Source organism: Cynocephalus volans, chromosome 8, assembly GCF_027409185.1.
Source record: "Cynocephalus volans isolate mCynVol1 chromosome 8, mCynVol1.pri, whole genome shotgun sequence".
Lineage (NCBI taxonomy): Eukaryota > Metazoa > Chordata > Mammalia > Dermoptera > Cynocephalidae > Cynocephalus > Cynocephalus volans.
Window position 1 is genome coordinate 122,693,605 of NC_084467.1, and position 26,825 is coordinate 122,720,429.

The following is a 26,825-nucleotide window of genomic DNA, read 5'->3' on the forward strand; positions in this document are numbered from 1 at the left end:
GTACCTTACGTGCACTTTTAAAGTACTTCCACATTCACATACCATGTTGTCTTTGGATGCTGCAAAGGCTATTCCCTTATAGGAGGTGCCCATCAGAAGAAGTATAGTGATAGTGAGTAATGATTAAAGAGGAACTAGAGGTTAGAACAGAAAGTGAACTTGTGATTAATTTTGAAAGGGGTTGTAAATTCAGTTCAAATCACCTTGTTTTCACTGCTTTAATTATATGTGAAAGGTTCTTCAGTCGGGATCTCTCAAGTAGTATGTCCTACTGAGTACCTGGAGCCCTGCCATAGCCAGCCAGGGAGAGCTGTCAGTGAGACATGAGAACAAAAGTCAAGTGCATTTTCATATACATATACATTTTCGATGACTAGGCAACACAGCATAGAACTTAATGATGCAGGCTCTGGAGCTACACTGCCTGGACTTGAATTCTGGCTCTTTCAATTGCTTGCTTTAGGACCTTAAGCAAATTACTAATTTCTCTTTGTTCATCTTCATCTATAGAACCAGAATAATTGTAACATTGCCTTCCTCATGAGCTCGCTATGAAGATCAAGTTAGTTAATTCATGTAAAGTGATTAAGGCAATACTTTGTGCAGAGTAAGGACTCAATAATTGTTTATATCATTATCATAATCATTATGCAAAAATCACAAATGACCAATTGTCCATTTGACCATTTTTTTCTTACAGAGGTGTGCAGGAGAAATGAATGCACACAGACAGCTCAGTATTACAGATAAATGTGCTACAAAGAAACTTCACTAATTTTAAATTATGGCTATTATTATTCATTTTAATCAAAATTGTGTGAGCACATTTCTAAATTACAGTCAATGAAAAAGAGGTAATGCATTGTCTCAATCTGTATATTGCCTGTAACTTTTTAAGCACCAAAGATAAACTCTACCCAACTCACAATTATAGCAAGGGCTGAACTCCTCTGTTTTAGTATCAAGTGTCCTGACTGGGTAATTGGTAGAATTAAGTTCTTATTCTGGCTTATCCCCGACTAGAGTATCCTGTGTCTTTATTTATCCATCTGTATTAGGAAGACAAAACAAATACACTAGAAGACAAAGGTTTAGTACAGAAAAGAAGTGCTGAGCCTTAGACTGAGGGCAACAAGTAACTCTGGTAGTCAATTTTATGGCTGTGATACTAACAAGAGACAAAACTTGATTTTGAAAACAACCCGAAAGGCTCAGGCAATTACAACTGCCTCCTGCCTACCATCCAGAGATACTGGATTAATAAATCAGAAAACATCCATGAAGACCTTTCTGCAAGCCCTGATATAAAAATGTGTGTTCTTCATGTCTCAATAATAATAATAAAAAGAAATAACAGTTCTTACATGTTTACTGTATGTAAGGCACTGCACCAAGTCTTCGGGGCCAGAGATGATATCTTTTGTGTCTTTCATCTTATTTTCAGCACTTGACACAGTATGTATGTTTAAAACATATTTATTGGCTTGAAATTTAAGGAATTTACACCAACTCCAAAAGTAGGGAATAGGTTTGTAAATAATTGTGCTTTGAAGCAGTATTTTTCCAACTTCAAACCTTGATCCATCTGTAGCTTATGAAATTAATACAATAAGCTAAGACTAGAATTAAAATATAAATAGAATAGAAAATATCAGTATATAGGGCAAGCATTGAATCAATCTAAGTGTGGAAATTTATATCATATACACACATATGAATGTGCATACTGAGTCATGATTTTTAAAAATGTATTTTTTACCAAGCTGCAGTTAAAATTTTCTAAAAAGTGCTGTAGTGTCTTTGAAAGCACTGTTTTAAAGGAAAATATAAAATATGATTTAAATACATTTCTTCACAAATACAATGTTTATCAGTATTTTTACAGTTTTTTTTTCAAATGACTCACCCCTTTACTTTTTAAAGGGAAGAATGGCAAGACTGAGCTCCATGCATTGTCTCCTTTTCCCTCTTGCAGCCCCTTTATATCATAAAGTTGCCCCACTGTTCCCCTAACATTAGGATGTTGGCTTTGAGATATTTTTCTCAACAGTGCTGTTCAATATTCACTAACTCTTCTGCCTTTCTTTTTCTGTAACTAAAACACAGCACTTAGCACAGAGTCTGACACAGTGTAGATATCTGTAAGAAATACTTGTTGAATTAAAAGTTGATAAGGTGGCTGCCTAGATTATGGTGTGTAACAGAGCAACGCTAAGAGGCCTATTCAGGAATAAAAAGAGTGACTTTGGCCTCAGATGTGCAGTGCATTCACTAATGGGTAACCGTCAGATTCAATGTTCTTTCTAGACTCAATGACTAGCAGGAGAAAAATCTAATCCACTCCAAAAGCAACTCATTCAAAGATGGGAGACATACCACCACCCTCAGACCTAGACACAGAGAGATCCACCCCCAGGATTACTATATATCAGGAAATGTTATGTTCAGGAATAAAAAAGCACGTGGGCATTCAACAGATCTCAAATCATAACCACTATAAGCATCAGTTTCCTACTCTATAAAAGAAAGTTTGATAAATCCTTCCCATTCTTGCTTGAACTTCCTAATAAGTTCTAGAAGCAACTGCAAAACTATTTCCTCCTGGTCTTCTTCATTGACTTTGAAGGATGCAATGCTGTTTAGAATGTTCAGAAACTGGGGAGTGCCTCTGGGACATGCAGGCTCATGGTGTGAATCAGCTACCTCCAGTTAGTGCACTCTAGCCACCCAAAATGACAGGCCCTCTGTCTGTACTACTGCAAGATGCCCCTGATCAGCTATCCAGAGGAGTCTAAATCAGAAGAGCAAAGAAGAGGAGATGTCTGTGAAATGATGGGTCTCTGGCAAAATAAGCTTCTGAGACATGATCCCCTAGAAACACTCTAGCCCCTGCACCGGGATATGATAATGGTGACTGCCATTCACTGGGCACCAACCAAGTTCCAGGTCCTTAATCTATAGTACCTCTCTTCGTTCTTATGGCAACCCACAAAAGAGGTATTATAATCCCCTTTTCACTGATGAGGAAGTAGAGCCCTGGAGAGGGAGAGTGGCTTGCCCAAGCTTGCAGTGCTTGTGAATGTAGGCAAGACTCACATCAGGCTGCATAACTTTAGAGCCCTAGCCCTTCGCACTACACTATGCAGAATGAGGCTTTCTCATAACTCCTGCTGACTTCTTCCTTTATATCTTGCTTTGTAAAATTCATGGCTATGAACTGACAAGGATAATTCCAGAGCATAAACCTTGCAGTGCAATATAGACTACCTGATAAACAGAGGCCATGGAATCACTGCATTAATCCAAAACATAGAACATCCTTTGCAGAAAGGAGCCCTCGTGACAGGGACTTTACAACCCAGGCTTCCTCTGGGAAAATCTTTCTGCAAAAGTAGAGAACCTAAAGGAGGCTTGCCTTAGCCAAGGAATAAATCATAGGCATAATCTAAAATGCATACTGGTTTTCAGGAAGGAAAATGTTTGAATTGTAAACAAACCCGCAAGTAAACAAGCAAAAATACCACAGTTTGATCCTATGGTGAGAGATGCTAAAAGGAAATAAAATGTAAAAGATTTTATTGGGGGGAGGAGCTAAAAGTGAAATTGTGACTAGACATTCTTCAGTGATCCCAAAATAAGGAAAAAAAGGAAGGCAATTTAACATAAATATAACATAAAACTAAATGCAATCTGGTATCCTGGGTTAAATCCTGGACTGGATAAAAACATTAGTGGAAAATCTTGTGAAATCGAATGAAGTCTATAGTTTAGTTAATAGTGCTATGTCAACGTTAATTTCTTAATTTTTATAAATGTATCATGGTTGTATAAAGTGTTAGAATTAGGGGAAGCTGGATGAAGGGTATATGGGAACTTCTATCCTGTTTTGCATCTGTTCTGTAAGTCTAAATTGACTTCAAACTTTTTTAAATAAAACTTTAAAAAAATTGCTGCACAGTTCACTCTCAGATGATCTCTGATTTTAAAGGAAAATGTGAAGACAACAGGGGCAGATAATTAAGAAGTGCAACATGGACCAGCAGGAGTCACGGTGGTCGTCCACAACCAGGCCCCAGGCCCCTGCCTCCACCCCCAGGTCAAAACAGCTGATGAAAACATGGACTACATCCATAGAATATGGTATCCATTATTATCCATGAATAATAATGACACTGTGCTAGTTCAGACCACATTTGGAAAATCTTGGTGGTACTGTTTAAAGAGACAGTAGTATTTGCACAGATAGAGCAAAAAATCTCTTGTAAGAGCCAGTTGGAATAATGAGGAAGAAATAGAAAGAAAAGTAGAAGAATTAGAAACTCTCTTAGATCTTAGGGAAGATTTCTGTCTTCAACTTTAAGGGCTACCACATGTAGGGAAGACTGACTTAGTTTATGAGTTCCTGAAAGTAGAGCCAAGACCAAGGTTTGAGGTTACACATGGAGACAGACATTGGGGCTCAATACATTAATTCTGACAATTTATACTCAGGATGTGAAGCCAAGAGCTCCTGTGATATGAAATATATACTTGGTCTTTGTCCAGTGTCCTGGCAAAAAGCTCCTAAAGCTTTTGGAATCTCTGAGTGATGAGTATTGTTTGTATGCTAAAGAGATGACGGATGGCTGGGGGCCTCTAGATAGCTTCAGGATGGGTTCTGATCCCTGATTAGAGGGTTAGGACTTTGAGCCCCACACCCCAACCTCTGGAAGGGAGAGGGGGATGGAGAGGGGATGAAGGCTGAGTTGATTGCCAATGGCCAATGATGTAATTAATCATGACTATGTAATGAAGCCTTTATAAAAACCCAAAAGGATGGGAATTCATGGAGCTTCTAGATAGCTGGACACACAGAAGTTTCTGAAAAATGGCACGCTCAAAGAGCACTGAAGCTCCATGCTCATACCTTGTTCTATGTATCTTCATCTGGCTGTTCATTTGTATCCTCTAAAATATCTTTGTAATAAATGGGTAAATGTAAGAGTTTCCCTGAGTTCTGTGAGCTACTGTAGCAAATTAATTTAACCTGAAAAGGGGTCATGGGAACCCCGATATATAGCCAATCAGTCAGAACTATTAGTGACGATCTATTACTTGCGATTGGAATCTGAAGGCAGGAGGGGCAATGTTGTAGGACTGAGCCCTTAACCTGTGGAATCTGATACTATCTCCAGGCAGATCATGTCAGAATTGAATTGAGTTAAAGGACATCAGCTGGTGTTTGGTGGAGAATTGCTTAGTGTTTGGGCAAAAAAACCCATACATCTGGTGTCAGAAGTGTTGTGTTGAGTGGAGAGTAGAGAGCAGGAAATGCACTTTGGGTTTTTTCCCCTATATCTCTTTAGCTCCCTGTGGCTGAAGATATTCACACGTGGGCTGGATAAGCATCTGATGGAGTATGAGCTAGTTAACATCCAATGCCTACCAATTGCAAGAGCCTGAGATTCGCTGGTGTAGGAGAAGAGCACAGGCATGGAAGAGCACAGGCATGAATTTACGGAGTCTGTCCTGGAGACCCTGGGCATCCAAGTTGCCCACTGAGCCCTAAAGAAAATTGTCTGACTTTGGCTACAAATTCCACTTATCTGCTTGGAAGGATACTTCAAGGCCACTGACAAAGAAGGGACCAGGACATAAAAGGCTGAATCACACCAGAAAAAAGAATCCAACAGCTGAAGATGTCTTGAGTTCAGTGTCCCATGTATCTGTGAACACGTCTAACACTTCTATGTAAGTCAGATAAGTCATTATCATAAAACCATAGATTCTAGCATCCTACATTTAAGCAGCCCCAGAGGTCATTGATGCAGGTTAATACCGTCTTCCACCAACTGCAATTAAGATGTTAAGAGGCAAGCAATTTCACTTCCCATAAAGGCAGTCCAGTGGGCACCCTTGTCAGACACAGTTCTACCCTATATTGAACCAAAATCTCTCATTTCACCCCTAGTACATAGGTCTGCAACCTTGGGTGTGACTCTCATATATCCCTTAGCCTTATTTTTACAAAGCTAAATATACCTAGTTTCTTTAGTTATTTATCATTTAACAAGCTAATCACTCTCCTGAAGACTCTCTCTAATTAGCCAGTGACCTCCTAAAATGTACCATTTAAAATTAGCCCAAATATCTAAATGTGCTCTGTCTGACCAATGTAAAAAAGAAAAACTACAATTACTTGTTAGGGACACTCTAGTTCTACCAATGCAGCATATATCTTTTTGGCTCCTATAGACTTTATCATCAACTGCAACTCCACGTGGAATCCCATCAAAACAGCCTCCATTTCATACAATTACACTTGAATTTTGGAAACTGGTGGTTGGATTTCATCTCGCCAGCTTTGCGCTGTTCCGTCAGCTTGTCAAAATCTTTTTGAACATTGTGAGTTTCAGCTGCCACACCAGCATTCCCTGCCAGGTTTGTGTCATCCACAAATTGAATAAACCTGCTTTCTGTGTCTTCCTCCAAGTCATTGATAAAAATGTTAAAGACGACAAGTCAGTCAATCATTCAACAAATATTTATTGAGCACCTACATTATATAAGGCACTCAGGACAGAAACAAGAAGAGAAATTGTATCTGTACTGAAACAAACTCTAAAATTGTTTGCTTTCTGTAAACCCCTAAGAAGAGGTGGACTTCTTTCCTCAAAGATTTAATTCAACTCATTAGGTACTATTGATCACTTACTCTTCTCTTGGCACTATGCTAAGCTTTGTGAAGGGAACATAGGAATTAAAGCTACAACGCTGTTCTCTAGAATTTTGTCCCCTCAATAGTGAAGCAAGCTTTGGCACAAAAAAACATTTTATGATCCAAGACACATAGCATTTATACAAATGACAAAATGAGTGGTACAGACAAGATATTTGATTTTGGTTGAGACTTTGATGTCACTTTATTTAAAACTACATAAATAATGATAGATTTTTAGGGTTGAAAGGCACAACAGAGGTCTTGTCCTCTAGAGCCACCCTGCCAGTACTAGTTTCAACAAATGGAAGGAGAGGAGCTATCTCTTGAGTAGTTTTACTCTTTGTTAGATCTAATCATTAGAATGCCATTTCAACATTCTCTACGTTAAGTCAAAAATTGCTTCCCTACACCTTTCTCTCTATAGTATAGGAACTCGATGATTTTGCTGAATAATTAAATGAATGAATTCTAATTCTGCTCTCTAAAGATAGAAAAAAAAAAATAGATCTGCTCCAGCCATTTGAAAGCAACAATTATGTCCTTTACTTTTCTAGCCTAAATATCTACAATTCTTCATTTGACATGGTTTTGAGACCTTCCAACCCCCACACCATTCTTTTCATTCATATTATGACTCCAGACTAGCAGAAAGCAAGCACTCAAGGTGTGTCTACCAAATGGAATACATGAATGAATGAACCAGAAAGCTCCAATTTGTCAATATCAGCCTCAAAGAGAAATTCCCAGAACTGAACATAGTGCTGGAAATGTGGTCAGAAAAGGGGACCTGTTGCAGTTCTCCTGCTCTGAACATTACAATTCTATTAATCTATTAATGCTGCTTAGATCCAGCTTTTCCTTATTGCCTTTTTTTTTTTTTTTCTTTTTGCAGAGCAGTGTGGAAGGGGGCAGGGGGACAATACACTAAAGCTTCATAATGAGTTTGTAGTCAAGAAAAAATCTGTAAACCTCTAATATAGGGGCCAATAGTGATGAAGCCCCACACAACGGTGTATCAAGAAAGGCTAGACCACAGCATTTATTTCCATATGCAGAAGAATGGTATGTCCCTCTGGGTATGCGTGTCTCTCTAAGGTCATGCTTGTATTCTGATCACCACAGCACCTAAACCTTTTGGGAACTTGAAGATTTTGTAATGTCCTGGGGAGGAGGTCTATGTGGGTGGCCACAGCAGGACACCTGAAGGGAAATGGCAGGGTAAGCTGACCTTCTTGTGCCAAGTAGAGGCCATTAGAATGTGCCCAATTACTCCAGAAGGAGATATTCAATATGTCAGTGCCAGTGTTCCTGACAAGGAGAAATTTGCCTCAAATTAAAACAAATCCAGGAAAACTTAAGACCAACAAGCCCAGTAGGAGTTGGGATTGTCCCGGTATCAGCTTACTTAAGCTGCAAGCAGGGTCAGGCAAGAACTAAGTGGGAGGGAAAGGAAGCAAAACACAAGGGCTATGAAGATGTTGACTAAAACCAGCAGATGTTAAGCACCAGCCTTTATTGAACACTAGGATTTTTATATGCATTATTTCTTTTATTCCTCAACAGTAAACCTGTTAGATAGGCACGATTATCACCATTTCACAGGTGTAAAAATCAAGGCTTTGAGAGGTTCAGAAACTTGCCCGGAATCACACAGATACAGTGTTGCAGCCAGGATAAGGCACCTATCTGTCTGTCTCCAAAGCTGTTGAGCTTAATCAGCAGGCCATGGTGCTTTTGTTTCATGTGTTTATTCACTCTTTAACAGAGAAGGTATCGAGCACCCTCAATGTGGCAGGACTGTGCTAAGCACTGGGGACGCAGTGGTAAATAAGACACACACTGTCCCTCATGGTGCTTAGCACTCTGACAGGAATGAGAAACAACCAAACAAGCAACGACCATCAAGTGGCATCAATGTCGCAGGAGAAATTAAGGGTAAACTCACTCAGCACCAGGAATAAGAGGCTTCCCTAATGAAGTAGCATTTAGAGGGAAACCTAGAGGATGTGCTAAAGAGACAAAAGAGGGAGAGAGGCAGAGAGGAAACAGGACTTTCAGGTCTGGAAGTGAGTGGGGGACACTGATGGCTGCTGGAATCCAGCAAGGCTGGGAGGGACCACAGGCTCCCAAAGAGGTGAAAGAGATGGGCAGAGTGAGCTTCCAGAGGGCCTGGGAAGCTGTGTCAAGGGGTCTGGAATTGGACTGGAATTGGGCAATGGCAAGAACTAGGAAGTCATATGGATATCACCTCACTGGATCTCACAGAGTCTTGGGGATATGGCAAACTCTACACTGTGGGGAATAACACTCTGGAAAGGCATTCCATACTAAATTTAGACAGCTTTGATTTCATATAATTTCTCTGGCCTTGTGAAATCTGCTCTGTAAAATTGCTGAACTTCTTTTGTCTCCCCTCTTTCCCTTCCCCTCAAGGTGGAAGATAAGGTGGGTGATGAGGAGGAAGAACAAATATATTCTGGTTCCTTTCTTTATGTGACCCACCAAGCCTTGGATGGATTCTATCTTTCCCACTTGACAGACAAGGAAACAGAGGCTTAGAGCAGTTCATATTGTGGTAGACTGAATTGCTGGCTCCAATTCATCATTTCCTTTAACAGTATTATGTATCTACACATAACATGTAATGATGTATGTAAGTCTGGCAGAGCTTTGTGCTGCACAGAGTATATTTCCCCTCACCATGACTTTGGGTTTCATCCTGTAATTTGGCCAATGAAAGATTAGCAGATACAATGTGAGCAGAGGCCCGACATATGCTTGTTTGGTTAGGCATGCCTTTTTGTACTTTTGCGACTGCCAGGAGATCCTGCCCTGTAGCTGCTGCTCCTCAAACCTAGACCCTGAAATAATCACACAGAGCAGACCAGACCTTGGTCTTGAACCTGAAGCTAAGCTCAGCTGAGATCAGCAGACACCAGCTGACTTGAAGACTGAATGGTCACTCCAGTTTACCCAGCGACTTGTGAATGTGTAAGTAAGTAACCACAGTTGCATGCCATGGAATTGTGGGGTAATTTGTTACACAGCATCATTATGGCAATCACTAACTGATAAGAGATCACTCTGAGCTTACTAAGAAAGTTTCTGTAATACACAGAACTGCCTTGCCATGGAGACAGGCTGCCCTGGAGGCTGGCCTTCCAGGGAGGAAGCAGTGCAGATGGCCACCCCACTTCACTCTACCCACCCCAATGCAGCCCTGCCCACCACACGGCACTCACCTGAGTCTGAGGCTGCTGGGCTCACCAGGCTGAGCAGCTCCCTCTCCTTCTCATAGTCCCCTTTGCAGAGCAGCTGCCCTTCCTTCAAGACAAACTCATCGCCTTTCTGAAGCTGTCGCTCACAGACACAGCAGCAGAAGCAGCTCAGATGGTAGACGCTCTTCTGGGCTCGCATTACAAACTCATTGGGTGCGATGGCCTCAAAGCAGCCCCCACATTTGACAGCAAACAGCCTGGCAGCAGGGGAGAAAGGGAGGATATGCACAGTGAGTAAGGCCTGGCATGGGCCCCTAAAGTCAACAGCAAAAGGAGCCAAGAACTGGGAAGAGGATGCTTGGAATGGAATTTACTTTAAATCCAGGTTATTTATTCCCTGAAGAGGTTGAACTAAAGCATTCAGTTGAGTTACTCTCTCAAAGGCTTAAGCAAAGAACAGTTGAGAGACACTGGAAGAAGAGCATCTGAGCGAATGCCCAGGATGTACTTGGTGTGGTCCATGACACAGTATTCCCAAAGGCTGGCCTATAGACTGGTGCCAAGACAGCTGCCCAGAATCTTGGAGGGCGCTTATTACTTAAATCAACAATAACAGTAACAAAAATGTCCAGGCCCACTCCCATTAACCAACAGGTAAAAGGGTGTGGCCCCAGAATGTGAATTTTTAACAAGTTTCCCAAATGTGTAAGATCCTAGATGTGTACTCTAGTTTTTGAAAGATAAACTACACCCCAACTTCCCAGCCTGACATTCAGTGGATTCAGCCTATCCCTCAGGACTTTACTCTTCTTTCATTTCTTTTATTTTCAACAAAACACTTAGAGAATGTTTATGTGAGTATAAGTTAGCCAAAAGCAGTAAGTGCTAGTGATGTGAAGGTGAATAGAAGAAAATCCCTTCCAGAAATAAATTCAGGCTAATGGGAGAGACGGACATATACAAATAATTAAAGTGAGTAGAGAGGGGAAAACAACTAACTCACAGTGGGTGACTGGGGGTATTTGCATTTTATTATGTATTCAGTAAATCTCAATCAAACAGAAGGTAGGAAGAAAGAAAGGGAGGCTGGCATGGGGGGGCGGGGATTCCCAGCAGAGGGAACAGCACGTGTGAAGTCCTGAAGTTGTGAGTGTGCACGGTGTGCTCAGGCCATGGGGTGTACAACACCAGGTGCGAGGCAGGGCCTCAGGAGGGGTGGCAGGTGAGGTAAGTCATGATCGGATCCTACCATAAGGTGCCGTATGTCATCTGACAAGCAATAAGGGGTCACTGAACAATGTTTTCAGATGATAAAACATGTTTTGGAAAAGGGACTCATAGCAGTATGAAAGGTGGGATGGAAATGGAGGTAAAGAGATGAGTGAGCAGCCGAGAAGGGATCAGGGTCAGCACTCAGGCAGCAGCAGGGAAGACGAGAGAGGGCGCAGAACCCACAGCTGGGAGACAGGGAAGCGTGGGGGCTTCCCCCCTGGCTCCTGGAGTCAGAGCTGGCAGGTGACAATGATGACGATGCTCCTCATTTCCCACCTCGGAGCTGTTCATGCCTTTCCACCCTCCTGGAAAGCCCTTCCTTCTTTGTTTAATCTATCTGAATCCAAACCACCCTCCAGGACACAGCAGCTCCCTCTTTCTCATTGAATCCTGCCCTAATCTCCTTGCCCCAGCCTGAAGCCTTTGAGTGCAGGTACCGTGAACTGTCTGTGCTGGTCATTCACAGTGTTCTGGAGAAGTCTCGGGACTATAACACAAGAAGCAGTGGGATCTGGAGGCCTGGGTGCTGCTGCCAGTTCTGCAGGTAACTGTTTCACTCCAGGCACCTCCTTTCCTCTGGCTGTCGTTAAAGACATTTAGGCCAGATCATCTCTTCCAGTTCCAAAAGTTTTATCATCATTGCTGACTTAAAATATCATTTTAATCTTGCTTCATTATTTAACTTTTCCCATGTTTATAACTTATCTTGTCAACAGTTCGTATTTCAAAAACAAGGCCTATGGAATACTCACATATTCCACAGCCTCTTGTACATGGGGGAACTCAACAAAAGCTGATTTGATTTGACCCATGGATCTCATTTGTTCACTTTTTTTCTAAAATAACATGTGTAAAGAGCCTAGTGCAGGACCTAACACATAATAAGCACCCAATAAAGGTGTCTCTTCTCTTGTCACCCTAGATTAATAACAGTTCGTGGCAGCCTATGAAAGCCCTAACATTTACATCTGATCTCTCTGTTTCTTTTGGTCTTTTTCAAATTGCCTGATGATACCATTCTTGTGTTTGTCAAAGCTTTGTCATAAGCACAGAGACAATATACTCTAAAAGTATCTCTGGGATTCATTCATCATAGCACTCATTTTACTATTTCCAAAATAAAGAATCGTTTTCTTTTTTAAAGCAGCAGCACACTGGGGAGAAAAAACTCTCTCAAAAACACTCTCTGTTTGTCTCCATATACCAGAGGAGTCAATAGATGTATGAAGGTCAGATGGTGTAAGGGAGAGAATGGGAAGAAGGGATAGAAAGACCAGAGTAAGCACATAAAACTCCACACTGCTCCCTCTTCCCAAAGACAGACACAGGCTGACTCAGAGTATATCCAGGGAGCTGATGCCAGTTTGCTCTGCTCATGAGCTCCACCTTGGCAGGAGCTAAGAAAACATTTATGAAGAGCATTTTCCTATAGACAGGCCAACTACCACGATGGCCTAAGTGTAGACAATCTCATCTAAAAAGTTCATTCACACATTCATTCAATATTTATTCTTTTCGTTCAATCTTTCATTTATTCAGAAGCATTCACTGTGAGTCCTACAATACACCATACACTCTTTGTCTTAACAGGGAGGTGAGGCAAAAAAATAAATAAATAATTAATTAAAATAAAAACCACCACCCTGATAGTATTCAAGTACGTAAACAAGGATATATCGAGTGTCTGTTATATGTCAGGCACTGTAGACACAGGAGGATACAAGACAAATCCTCAACCCCATGGAGCTCACGTGCTTGTAGGAGAGACAGTAAATAAACAAATAAATGGATGGATAGATAATATCTGCTGTAGGTATTTACTTAGGAAACAAAATATAAGAACAGTACAAAGCAATGTCCTATGAATACAAAATAGAATGACATAAAGCTGTAGTACATTTCATTATAATATTTAATCACTTCCCAACTCTAAAATTGTACTAGTTTATGACTCTAAGTCAATACATGTGCACAGTGTGTTTACCTTGGAAGCTTTCTGGAGGAAGGGAAGAGTTTTGAGGGTGGAGTGAAGAGGAAGCGAAGGAGGAATTCCCGAGGAGAAATTACACAGAGATTGGCACAAGAAAGCGAGAGGCCATGAAAACTCTGAGTGACGGAAGCCAAGGCCTGGAGAAGAGAATGAAGCTGCCTCCCATGAATCCACTAGGGAACAGCCTCCCAGGACAAGGCCAGTCTGCGGGAGGGGAAATGCACATGCTGTCTTACTTTCAACACAGGTCTTGAGCCACTACCCCAGTCCTCCCTGCCCTTGGCTATCAGAAGCACCCCAGAAACACTCATCTTGATATGCTTCTCCTCTGCCTCTCAACTTCAGAAAGAGAGATGAAGTTGGAGGACAGTCCAAGGGGCTGATGTCACTCTTTCACCACTAACAAGGTATGGTAGAACCCCCAAAACAGAACTCCTGGTACCAGCAGCCCTTCCCTGTCCTCTCCCTTCCTCCTACTGTCCAGTGTGGTTTTTCTCTCTATGCCTGAACCTCTGGGCACACCAGCCCTCGAATATTTGCCTTTACTACCTCCCCCATGCTGGACACTGTGCACCAGGCAGAAAATCTATCCGGTTCATCCCTGGGCCCTAAGTCCCTAGTCACTGTTTGCCAACCTGAGCAAACTAATCAACACTTTTCCAGGAGCCAGTCAAAGGCCCTTTGTCCCCAAGCCCTCCTTTTCTTCCCCTTCCCCTGGAATGAGCTGTTAAACAGACTCCAGGCAAACGCTCCCAGGGAGTCAACAAGCACTTGAGAATCTGCAGCAGCAGGTGGTAGCATCTGTGCTTGTCTAACTTCTAGCCTGTTAATCTCCTCCTCTTTTTCTTCCCATCTTAATCTCATCCCCCACTCCAAAAATTTCCCCCAAGTTGGAGAAGGGAGGGTTGGAGTGAGCTCAACAAAGAAAGCCCACCATGTTGACTCAGGAGCGGCTGGAGGAAGTGGCAGGAGGTCTGGACTCAAATCCTGAAATGGCCGTGGTCACTGGAAATTACATACCAGAAGAGGGGGCAGTCCTGTTTACCTCCATTCTTTCTATCAGCTCTCCCTTTCTGGGTCCAAACCAGGTCAACCTCACCTTACTACCTTGGCTCTTGTTACCTCACTAACCCCAGAGCAATTCAAGGAGAAAAGGCACATGCAGTCTGCCACCTGTGTGCCAGATGTGTACACAGCTGTCTGGGTACCACTGTGGACCCAGCTGCCGACTGCACACCTCCCACAAGTTGTTTTCTCTAAGGCTCAGACAAGCAGAGAAAAGGATTTGTTCAAAAGTCCAGGTCATAATTAAAATACAGCCTTTATCTTCCTGATGCTCAGGATGGCGTCCCCTGTGGGTACATCCCCCTCTGAATGCTAATGAGATGTCACTCTGGGTTCAGAGCCTGGCAGACTGGCTGTGCCCTGGAAAGTTGGGCAAGGTTTCCAGAAACATCCAGCTCACGTAGGCATATATAACAACGCTCTACTTTTCTCACTGTTATAAATTCTCCTGCCCCTGAAAGCTCATTGAATAACTGCTTATCTTCTCTTTGCATCTAATTCCCTCACCTGTGAAATGGAAATAGTGGCATCTACCTCATGAAAAAGCATCCGGTACAGTACCTGGCCCAGGGACTAAGCATTCAGCTAGAGCTGGCCTTCTATGGATTGCCCTCTGTGGGCGAGGTGCTGGAAACACTATGATAAATAAGGCCACCTCTGTCGTTAAAGAGCAGCAGGCTCTAAACCAATGACCACAGTAGGATGTGTTTGGGATATGCAGAGAGAAATAGCTGGGAATGGCAAAAAGGAGAGGCCCACCCACCTGGCTTAGGCTAGAGGGTCACAGAATCTCAAAGTCTTCTCCTTTCTCTTTCCTTTCCTCTCTCAGGCTCTACCTCCTCTTCTGCTCTCTTTCCCACTCACTCTGCCTGGCAGGGAAGTAGAGGCCACCGCAAATTCCATTCAATGCCTTGCTTAAGTCTCTTCTTGTACAGCCACAAATTACAAGATGCACAACTAAGTTTTGGTGAGAGAGCCTGGATTCACAGGCTCTGCCACTTCCAAGTGGTGTGACTTGGGGCACATTGTGTCATCTCTTGCAGCCACGGTTTGCTCAGATGTAAAAGGCAATACCGATGCCTACATTCCTGGGTTGGAGATGATTAAATGAGAACATACAGGGAGAGTACTTTGTGACCTATGAGGTGTAACATAATTTTTAGTCATTTTTATTTTTCCTGCCTCTGTTTTTTGACGCTTGCGGGTTTTTCTTTTTTGCCCCAAAATTGGTTCTGGGTGCTTAAGGGTTTCCTGAGCCCCATGGCTCAGAACACTTCCTGCTCAGCAATGTGAGCTCTTCTACCAACTCCTCCCAGCTTCAACACAAGCGTGACTTCATCTACAGAATGCAGCACTGACCCAGGAGATGAACCCACAAGATGCATTGTTCATGGTGCTGCAGGCAGAGGATGGTGCTGCAGGCAGATGTAGACCAAGTCGTGGGTCCCTCATCCTCTCCCCAGCATGAGCTGAGATCATCCAAGTGAAGTGGTAGTGCCTGTAACCGACTCCAATCTGCCCTGCCCTATGCCAGGTGCCGTGGGGGAAAGTGAAGAGGAAAAGGTGACCTGACTCAAGGAAAGAGCACAGGATTTGCAGTGAGAAGACCTGAGCTTGAGGATTCTGGCTTGATTGTGGGACCTCAGAAAAGCTACTGCATTTTCTGGGCTACAATTGTCTTGTCTTCCTTTTTCTTTTTCATGGAAAGGCGCTACCTTATATCAGTGCTGTTAAGATCTTAGAGGCTGGGGAGGAGATATGCTTCTATTCCCTATGTCTCCTCACCCCACACTTTCAACCAGAGAAGCCCACTCTGCCTGAACCTAAATCCGGGTCTCCAGATAGTGTTTCCGCATGGCACTGCCTTGCTACGGTAATTCTTCAAACAAAATCTTTTCCAGAATCATATCACTCAAACATATATAAATATAAAACAGCTAAGGATGAAAGAGATGATATATATGGATACACACACACACAACCCCCTGCCAAGACTGACCGTATGTATAAATCGCTAGAAAAGATATTATTGGAAGAAAGCATTTTGCTCCTAAAGCATATTTGAAACCCACTAGGCTGGATAATTTTTTAATTCACTCCCATCTTTACATTTCATGGTTTTTTTTTTACAGGGTTGGGAAGCCTCCTCTGTAAATAAGGAGACAAGAACATTTCAAAAGCGGTTGTGAAGGCTTGAGAATCTACCAGGGAGCAAGTCTAAGGCAATAACCAGAGAGGCGCAGAACTTCAGGAAGCAACAATACTCCCCTGTATTGCAGGAATTACAGTAGCAAGATGAGGACGTGCCAAGATACCATATGGACACCTGGATTTTGGTGCCTGTCGTGTGATATTAGAAAAATCATTCCATCATTCTGGATGTTGGAGTCCTCATTGTTAGAGTATATTTCAGCCCCCAAAATTGTATTACTACAGAGGAAAAGAAGACTGTGGAGGACAGGGAAAAAGGTATTAATCTTTATTGAGTACCCACTCAGTGCCAGGAACTGTGGTATTTCTTTCATTCATTAGCTCACTAAATTTGTGGAGTAGGAATAAATAGAAGTATTTTATGAACTCAGAGAGAATCTCACTATGTTTCAGCTCTGCTTGGCTCATGATGTCTCACCTCCACAGGAGAGATACTCTGGGATGGCTGACTCATAGGTCCTTTTCCCATTTCTCTCTCATATCCTCTCTAGCACTATCTTCTTACGAGAAACAAGCAGAAAGACCACGCAGGTAAGATGGCAGTCTCAGCTCATGAGAGGGTTTGAGGCAGGCCCATGGCTTCATAGGAGGTCCTGAGACTCTGCTGCCCGCACACAGGTAGGTGAAAGGCAGGAGTTAAAAAACAAATTGATCCCTTTGGGCTGCTCAGCTCATGGACCCCAAAGTAGTATTGGAAGCGATCCTTGAAAGAGGTCTATCCACCATGGATTTGGGTTAGAAACAAATAGTACGTGGGGACCGTCTCTGGCCCAACACCACCATGCAAGAGTCTACTCTGACTCCAAAAAGATTAGGAAACAAGGCAATTCTTGCTGAAACCCCATTCACTGCGTAACATGGTAGGTCACTGTTTTCAAGAAATAGGGAGAAATGTAAGCCAGTGGGGATGGGGTTGAACCAGGAAGACCCATGGAGGCACCTAGAGAGAGGCTGAGTTATTGAAATAGTAGCACAAGAAGGCAATATGGTGAGATCAAATAAACTCAGGTCCAAGTCCCTACTCCACCACTTATTAGCTACGTGGTGACCTTGGCTCGGCCATGGAAGCCTTAGTTTACTCACCTATAAAATGGGGATAATAAAAGTACATACCTCATAGAGTAGCAATGAGAATTTACTGAACTAACCCATCAAGATTGCTTAGCATAGTGCTTGGCACATGGTAAATTCTCAATAAAATGGTAACTATTAACAATGATGATGATGATGATGGGGGAAAAAAGGGCCGAATATGAAATATGAAAGAAACTAGTTTTTTAAAAAACATGATGAATCATAATGTCAGAGGCTGGGAAAATGAGGATCACAGAAAGAATCATGGAACAAGAAGGACTGAGGCAAGTAGTCCAGGACCAAGGCCATGAACAATGTGAGAATGTGAGAGGTCAGCTTTCAGTGGTGCTGGCTGTGGGCTTGGGGTTCAGGACTGACCGTATAAAGAAGCCAAGAAGACCTGCCAGGCCTGAGTTCTACCTGCTGTGATGGGCTCGGGACAGGTTTGCTTGCTGCCTATCTGTACAGGATTTATCTGGATTTACCCAACTGTGATAGTTAATTTTAGTTGTCAACTTGACAGAGTTAAGGGACACCCAGATAGCTGGTAAAGCATTATTTCTAAGTATGTCTGTGAGGGTGTTTCTGGGTGAGATTGCCATTTGAATCAGTGGACTAAGGCAGATCTACCCTCATGCAACATGGGTGGGCACCATCCAATCGGTTGAGGGCCCAGAAAGAACAAAAAGACAGAGGAAAGGCAAATTTGCTCTCCTTTCTTCTCTGCCTTTGGACATCAGAAGTCCAGGTTCTCCAGGCTTTGGATGCCAGGACTTGTACCAGTGGACCCTCAGGTTCTCAGGCCCTTGGCTTTAGACTGAGAATTATACGATTGGCTTCTCTGGTTCTTCAGCTCACAGATAGCATATCATGGGACCTCTCAGCCTTCATAATCACATGAGCCAATTCCCATAATAAGTCTCCTCTCATGTGTCTATGTCTAGGTCTTCGTCTACGTCTACGTCTACGTCTACGTCTACGTCTACGTCTACGTCTGTCTAGGTCTAGGTCTAGGTCTAGGTCTAGGTCTAGGTCTAGGTCTATGTGCATAGGCTGTGGTTCTGTTTCTCTGGAGAACCCTGACCAATACACCCAACTAATGGTTCTGGCATGGTTGGAAAAATGCCTTCTTCTTCTCTACATCAAAATTAAAACTAAGAGGCAAACTGAGATTAATTTTCTTCTCAGTATCAATACACCTGACTTTTTCACCCATGAATTACCACGGCTTTCTGCAATCTAACCATCTTCTACCCCATCTTGCACTAGATGCCTTACCATCCCCACCTCTGCCCTCTGGTCTGATGACACAACTTCCAATATACAGAAATACTGCAGATTATGGCAGTCTTGTGCAAACTTAGAGCAATCGTAGGGCAAGGGCTTCAAGACCCAGGAGGACCGAGCAAGAATATAAGGGGAGCTTCCATTACAACACACTAGAAAGTTCTCCAAAAAAGGTGTTCGTTTGGAAAGAACGAAATATTCATTAACCTGGACCCAGAGTCCTGCAGACCTTCTCAAAGGGAGCTTCTCACAGCCTCCACACCATAGACAAACAAGTAGGATGAAGGACAAAATAAACACACGATAAACCCTGGTTCCAATTTGAGCTGATTGTTGTGTACTGTTTTTGCCCCGCCACAATAAAAAATCTGAGCCACCTTCAGCCTTAGACAGTTGGCGCCTTTTCACCAAAACTAGTTTTCATCAGGTATATGAACCTTTTGTTTTAGAAAGTAGGAGAGGATCTTGGGAAGTTCTTCAACAAGGCAGGAATCTGTGTATGGCTCAGTTTCCACCCTCTCCACCAGGGGGCAGCACAGCAGCATTCATTAAGTGCCATGTTGACTTGGTAACTGAGGTCATCCAGGCAGAGACAGGGATTGGCCATAAGCCAAAACTGTCTGCCGGAAAAATCTGCTGCTGGGAGTCTGGGAGACCATGTGGCTAAACTGAAGGAGAGATGGTGAGAGAAGAGTATTCAAAAGTGTTGGGAACCAAAAGCATGGCTTGTGGCCTTAGAAGTAGTGACACAAGCAACCTTGTCAGCTGGCTCAAGGTCTCTGTCCTTGAGGCTGAGCCAACACCACCACAATAAGCAACTGAGCACGTGGTCCTGGGGCGGTGGGAAAGTCTGCAGGGACAATAGAAGTGGCAGGATCTTCTATAGGAGACAGTCTCAAGACTCTGCAGTGGTGAGAAAATGGAAAACAATAAGTGGCTGGCAGAGCCAGCCAGAGCCTCTGTCTCCCTGCGGCTCCTGGGGCACTGCAAGGAGGACCATACAATGGGATCAACAAGTGAAGAGAGAACTGCTAAGTGTGATGTCTGCACATCCCAGAGGCTCTGCGAGGCTCTGGCCTCACCAAGAAGAGCAGGGTAACACACACGGGCCTTCAACCTATCACGAATGTTGCTGGCAACGGGCAGTTTTTACCTTGGAATGGTATACTAAGTTCTAATCTTGTCCTCACAAAGCATTAGTTTCAGAGTCAACAAGACATAGTGAGAAGAGCACGGCTTTTGAAGTCTCATAAAACCTGAATTCAAATCTTGGCTCTACCTTTAAGAATTTGAGCAAGTTACAGACTTTCTTGGAGCCTCAGTTTCTTTACCTATAAAATGAGATCATTGCTATCTTATGAGATTGTGGAGATTAAATCGGATAATATAGTTGAAGTATCTGACACATACTAGCTGCTGTCAATAAGTAGTAGCTATTAACTCCCTTTATTGAAATCAATTTAACATAACCGCTCATGTAAATATTTGTATTAGATAATTTGTTTCAAGACAGCCAACTGAGCCAAAAATAGAACTTCATACTATCTCAAGGCTCTGTTCTTTGTTATTGCAACAAATTAAATTAAACTTCAACAAGCTTTTCCTAGGTTATTGGAGAAGAGGCAAACAAACAAATATGAAAGGCCAAACCTTTGAGAGGAAACTGAGGGTACATTTCATTCAGGCAACTATGGCTATGGTCTACCCTAACCCAAGGTAAATATTGATGTTAGCCACCAGTATTGACCAATACCACATTCATTGCCTAACACCCAGCATATGTTCAGGAAGTCGGCAGCTTCATGTTTAGCCAACCACAGCCACCAGTTGCTATTTGGTTAATGCTAACATTATCTGGCAAATATTTGGAACAGATCCTTCCCCCTATCATTTCAGTTCTCAGATGACTGCTTCTGACTGAGGCTGCTGACCACTGTGTGGACCTGCATAGGGACATTCGCATTCTTGCCTTGCACTCCTAGCTGTGGGACCCCCCCAAGAGATCAGTCAACCTCTTCCCTTGTCTTACAAGTGGAAAAAAACCAAGGCCTAGGAAGGAGCAGCAACCTATGCCAGACCACAAAGAGAGCTAAGATTATCGAGAGGGCCCACCAGCAGCGGAGGCTCAGTCAATGACCAAGAAACAAAAGGACCAACACATGGCCCAACTAGGGATAGAGATGTATCCCTCCAGCCTCTTAACCAGTGCTCTGCAGCTGAATGAGTGGACGATGACTCTCTCCCACTTGGAGACTTTGTTTTCCTCCCTCTCCTCTTCTTTGCTGAAACCTGGAAGGCTGTCTACGAGTCAGGCCCTGGAGGAAAGACTGTGGTAAAAGTGTGCATTCCAATGACTCGAGCCAAGGTGGTGCAACTTATATTAAAGGCTTTCCCTATTGTCACACAGACATGCAAAAATGGTAAGAAATATAAAACAGACATACAGAAAATATATGTTTTCTTTTTAGGAAGTTAAAGGTTTGGTTTCTTTTGAAAATGTCAGTTTTCCTTTCCCTTCATCCTCATTAGCCTCCTGGGACACTCTTAAACACACCGAGCAAACAACAGAGCAGGCTGAATGAGGGATTTTTAGCTGATATTCTGGGCACAGATTCCTATTGTTCCGCAATTTTTTGGCTTGGCTGGATGGCACGTGGCCAATACAATGTATATTCTCACCAAGAATGCATGTTTCCTGGGCTCTGTGAGTGTGTGTGTGAGTGTGTGCGGGTGTGTGTGTGTGCAATAATAGGAAGGACAAGGACATTATTGATGATGTTTTGATGGGAAAGAGTCTGGGATCTCAGCAGGGAGCAACACTGAGCTCTCCGTGGACCCTGTTGGCTTTGGTCACCATCACTTTTCATATTTATTACCATTGCGCTATATGTCCAAAAAAACAAAACAAAAAAAGCCTTATTGTCACAACCCAAGAGCTCCTTATAGAGTCAACTGATATCAACAGTACTACTTTAGGAATTAGATGTATTTGGAAGACCAGTGATTATGTTCCTAAATCATCTGGTGCACTGCCCAGCACATGATAATGTTCAAAACATTGACAGTTGCTACTGTCTACCGCCTCCTCGCACATAATGCCTGTTCTCAAGGATCACCCCCTCTTCTACTGAAGACAAACAAGAAAAGAAAAACAGCCACTGAAAAACTCAGTAAAAATCTCCCACCGGGGCATAAAAGTCCACCAGGAGCTGCTGAGGGACTTTCCCTTTCTGTGTGAGGGGTGGAAAATATCTTTGGCTTATTTGAATTTCCAGAATGCTTTTAGTTCAAGGATCTCAAAGCACATGCAATCTTGTATAACATCTCAGCTCTGAAGCAAGTGAGAAGGAGATCAGATTTGATTATCTGATTCTATCCCCCTCATCACACAGAGGGCAAAATTGGCATGATGGTGGGGTGTGGCACTTTATTCACATTCCCCAAATCTAGCAGCACTGGAGCTTGTGTACAGAAGCCCAGGCTCCTGAACCTCCAATGCAACCTCTTTTCTATGAGAGTGTGTTGCCTTCCTTTCAAGGTAGACTTCAGGTATCTTGAGAACTCCATAAAGGTTTCAACGAAGTCTCATCCAGTAGAAGTGACACAGTTCTTGTTTCTTGATGTTTTTATTTTTATCCTTCAATTTTTTTTACCCTTCTTATTCTTCAACTCTCTCCCCACCTATTAAAAAGCAGGCACTCGAAGTTCACTTATGTTTATAGCAGCATTATTCACAATAGCCAAAAATGTAAAAGCAGCTTAAGTGTCCATCAACAGGTGAATAGATAAACAAAATGTGACATATACAAACAATGGAATATTATTCAGCCTTTAAAAGGAAGGAAATTCTGACACATGCTGCAACATAATGAAGACATTATGCTCAGTGAAATAAGCCAGTCCCAAAGAACAAATACTGTATGATTCCACTTATATGGGGTACCTAGAGTAGTCAAATTCATAGAGATGAAAGTACAATGGTCATTACCAAGGGCTGGAAGGAGGAGCGAATGGACAGTTATTGTTTAATTGGTCAGAGTTTCAATTTTGCAACATGAAAAGAGTTCTGTTGGTAATGGTAGCACAACAATGTGAAGGTACTTAATGCCACTGAGCTGTGTGCTTAATAATGGCTGACATGGTAAATTTTATGTGTATTTTACCACAATTTTTAAGAAATAAAAACAGCTTTTAAAGTGGGAGATGTTATGATCATTCATATTCTATCTTCTGTAAGCAAAATCTAGTTGATTGTGCTCCTAATTGAAAAATCTCACCTGCCCTGCCTCCCTTGCAGCTAGAGTGGCCATGTGAGGTAGTACATCGGATTCTACTGGGTGTGGGTGAGGGAGGGGGAAGTTCTGGAAAAGCTATTGTTCTCTTGATAAAATGAGACATACTCAGTTGGCATATATTTTGCTTTTCACTGTTTTTCTTTTTTCTGACTGGAAGTAAAACAATACTTAGAGATGAAACAACCATCTTGGCACTAAGAGAATAAAATCTACCTGTCAAAGATACAGAACAAGAAGAGAGGAGCCTGAATCCTTGAAAACTGTCTTGAGCAGTTGCACCATCCTGTACTTCCTACTTCTTGACTCCCTTTTAGTGAGAAAAATAAAAGCTCTTTAATTAATCCACGATACTCAGGATTCAGTTAAACAAAGCCAAATACAATCCTTCTCCAGGCTCTTAGATGCTGACTTGCTGGAACTTCAAATTTCCATTCAATGTCTGGCATGTCCTGCACTCCTATCCAGGGCCAACTCCTCTACTTAGGCACTAGACTTTATCACTCCATGCTTACTCAAAAGCTATATCAGATATTCTCCTTTTCAAATATGTTTAACATATATATTTTTTTCTTATTTCTCTCTTTGCAGGAAAAGAATACACTTCTCCTGATTACATTTTATCTACCAACCACTTCCTTATTTATTTGACAGTCTTCATAAAAAAAATTTTTTTAAATTATTTGTTTGCTATCTCCAATTTCTCTCTTTTAAGACTGATACAATCAGGTGTTTGTCCCACACTTTCTAACAAAACTGCCTTGGCAGTTCACTAATGACCTCCACATTGTTCAGCCCTCATCATACTGAGCCCATCAGCAGGATTTGACATCATCAGTCACTCAACTTCCAGGATCCCTCACTCCTGGTTTTCTTCCTCCCTCACTGGTCCCTCAGTTTGGTCTCCTTTGCTAGTTTCTCCTCATTTCCCTGACCTTGGAATGTTCAGTCTTCTTCTCTATCTATACTCATTTCCCTTGGTAGTCTTATCCAATCTCATTATTTTAAAAAGCACGCATATGATAAGTGATTTTGACAATTCTATCTTTATCCCAGCTCAGTCTCCTAAATCTAACTTGTGTATCATATCCAACTCAATAGCTTCACTTGGATTTCTAATGACAATCTCAAACTTAACAAAACTAAAATAAAATACCCAATCTTTTTCCACACACCTCACCCTGGCTCAAATGTACACCAACCACAACCTCCCCCTTTCTATTGATGGATGGCACTTACATCTTTCTTTTTGCTCAGGACTAACATCTCAGGATCCTTCATGACTGTTCTCTCCCACACACGTTATATCCAATCTGTCAACAAGTGATTTCTGTTCTACCTTCAAAGTTTAACCAGAATCATGTCACTGCTCCCATCGTAGGTCAGGCATCCACCAGCTCTTTCCTGGATTACCTCAACAGCCTCCTCAACGGACCACCTGCTTCCTCTTGTCACCTGCCAAGGTGATTTTCAACACAGCAGCCAGGACAGTCCTACTAAGAACTAAATCAGATCATGTCACTCATCTACTTAAAACTCATTCCCATTTCACAGATGAGAAAATAGAGACTTAGGAAGGTTTAAGTGATTTGCTCAACTTTACACAGCAAGTAATTGAGGATTCCAGGATTCAAATCACGTCTGCCATTATATCACTGCCTAACCTAGCAGTGAGGGTTGTCCTAATCAAATGGTAGGGAGGTACTTTGCAAATTAAAAGCTCTTTGTGACTACAAAGTAATAATGCCACCACCATCATCAACTTAAGCTCCTGATTAAGGTAGAGCTGAATGAATAAGGTTATCAACTTTATTGAAATATTTTACCTAGAAAGGAAAGGCCAGAGGTTGCCCTCCACTTCTTGAAAGAAAGCCCAGACTCTGAGATCAGCCACTCAGAGTGGGTCTAACCCAGGAGAGCATCAACCTTGGAAGTTGTGCTGAAACAAGAAAGTGGGGACTGGATGAAAATGAAAAAGCCAGGAGGACTGCTGGCTGGTGTGCAGTGGCAGCCAGCATGCAGCTCACCCCAATCACAGCACTCGTGTGCAAGTCTGTGATACCATCTTCATCTTGAATGCCTTTCATATGGCTCTGCTCCCCATACCCAGCTCTATTCAGAGGATTACAGAACAGGGACAGACACAATGAGCTAAAGAACCACAAAAATCTCTGTGAAACAGGATCCTGGCTTGGAATCACAGTGACAAGTTATGTGTACAGATGTGCATACAGGTACATGCACACTCACGCACGTGCACACACACACACTCCCTTAGATAGGGGATCTAGTTTGATTTCATAGCATGCTATAGCCAGGAGTTTGTTAAAAAAAAAAATTCCTAATAACCCCTCCCTTCCATGGAAATAAATAATGACAAGCTAGGGTGCCCCAAACTAGAGGAATTCTTGAAGAAAGCAGAAACTTTTAGAGATGTCTGCATTCTGCTCAGGGCAGTGAGCTCTCAGAATCTAGCAACTGGGACCAGAGGGAGGCTGCTGATGAAGGAAAAGTATCCCCAAGGTCCAGCACTTCCCTGCTCTTCAGAGAACTTCAGGTTCCCAATTACAATTTTAAGAACAATTAGGAAGTTGAAGACTTGCTCTGCCAAGTCAAAACATAAGGCCAGAGGCTCTTCTTGCTGGTTCCAGGAGAAATGCCTGCCTTTGACATTCAGTGCTGGCAGATTACCTACAACCAGACATAAAGGCAGGGAGCCTTTTCTCTTTTGGCAAAGGAGGCAGCAGAGGAGCTTTCGGGGAGCTCTCTCTCAAAAGGCCTGTAGACACTGCCCAGTCAGCCAAGAAGAAGGAACTTCTCTGGCAAAGGCAACAACTGCTTTGCACTCAGACGTGAGTGCCTCTCCAAGACCTCACATATCTCCACTGTGAAGAAGGGTCTGTTGCAACAGCATCAAGATCCATCCCAACTGTACCAACAAGAGCCACACTAGAAGCAATTCTGGTATTTGTTATTGTCATTGAAACCCACTGCTGTCTAGACTATAGCCATGGACTGAATCCCTCCAGGAACAGGTCAATACCTTACCTCCATGAAGAAAAATATTCCTTCTCCAAACTGCAGTCATGAGATGGGCAGAGAGAGGAAAGACAGACAAATTCTACAACATATCTTCACCAACCAGAAAATAACGTAAAAGTCATTACCAACTAATTTATGGGCATATTTGGGGGAAAAACTATGAATTTCATAGCATCCCTCACAAAGGGACATGAGGATCCTTATAACTAGCAAACATGAAAAAGGAAGTCAGGAAACTCAAATTGCAGATCACTTAAAGAAAGGATTTTATTCATATATATAATAAATACTGACTGGTGCTTACTATTCTAGCTGCTAATATTGAGGCATGGTTCCAGGTGCTAGGAGTGTATCAGTGAACAAGCCATGCAAAAATCCCTGCCCTTGGAGTTCAATTTTAATTGAAAGCAAACAGGCACTAAATAAAATGTCAGATGAGTGCCATGGATAAGAAGAAAGGAATAAAGGATGGTAAGATGTGCCAGGGGTGGGGAGTTAAATTTTTCACTAAACAACTGATGTTTGAGCAATGATCTGAAGTAGCTGGTAAGGAGTACCTCACCAATACCTATGGGAAGAGCATTCCAGGCAGAGCAAAAAGCAGGAACAGAGGTCCTGGAGCATGACCAGCATGTTTGAGAAATAGCAAAGAAGTGTGACCAGCATGTTGGAGA

General features: G+C 42.5%; 1 protein-coding gene across 1 annotated transcript in view; it reads right to left on the reverse strand.

Annotated features, from left to right (window-relative positions):
- The window catches only part of LMX1A (LIM homeobox transcription factor 1 alpha), a 143,006-nt gene that overhangs the window by 31,845 nt on the left and 84,336 nt on the right, over positions 1 to 26,825 (reverse strand). The window contains exon 3 of the mRNA XM_063106805.1: positions 9,943 to 10,175. Coding sequence (XP_062962875.1) covers positions 9,943 to 10,175 — 233 coding nt within the window. The remainder of the gene's footprint in view (positions 1 to 9,942; positions 10,176 to 26,825) is intronic.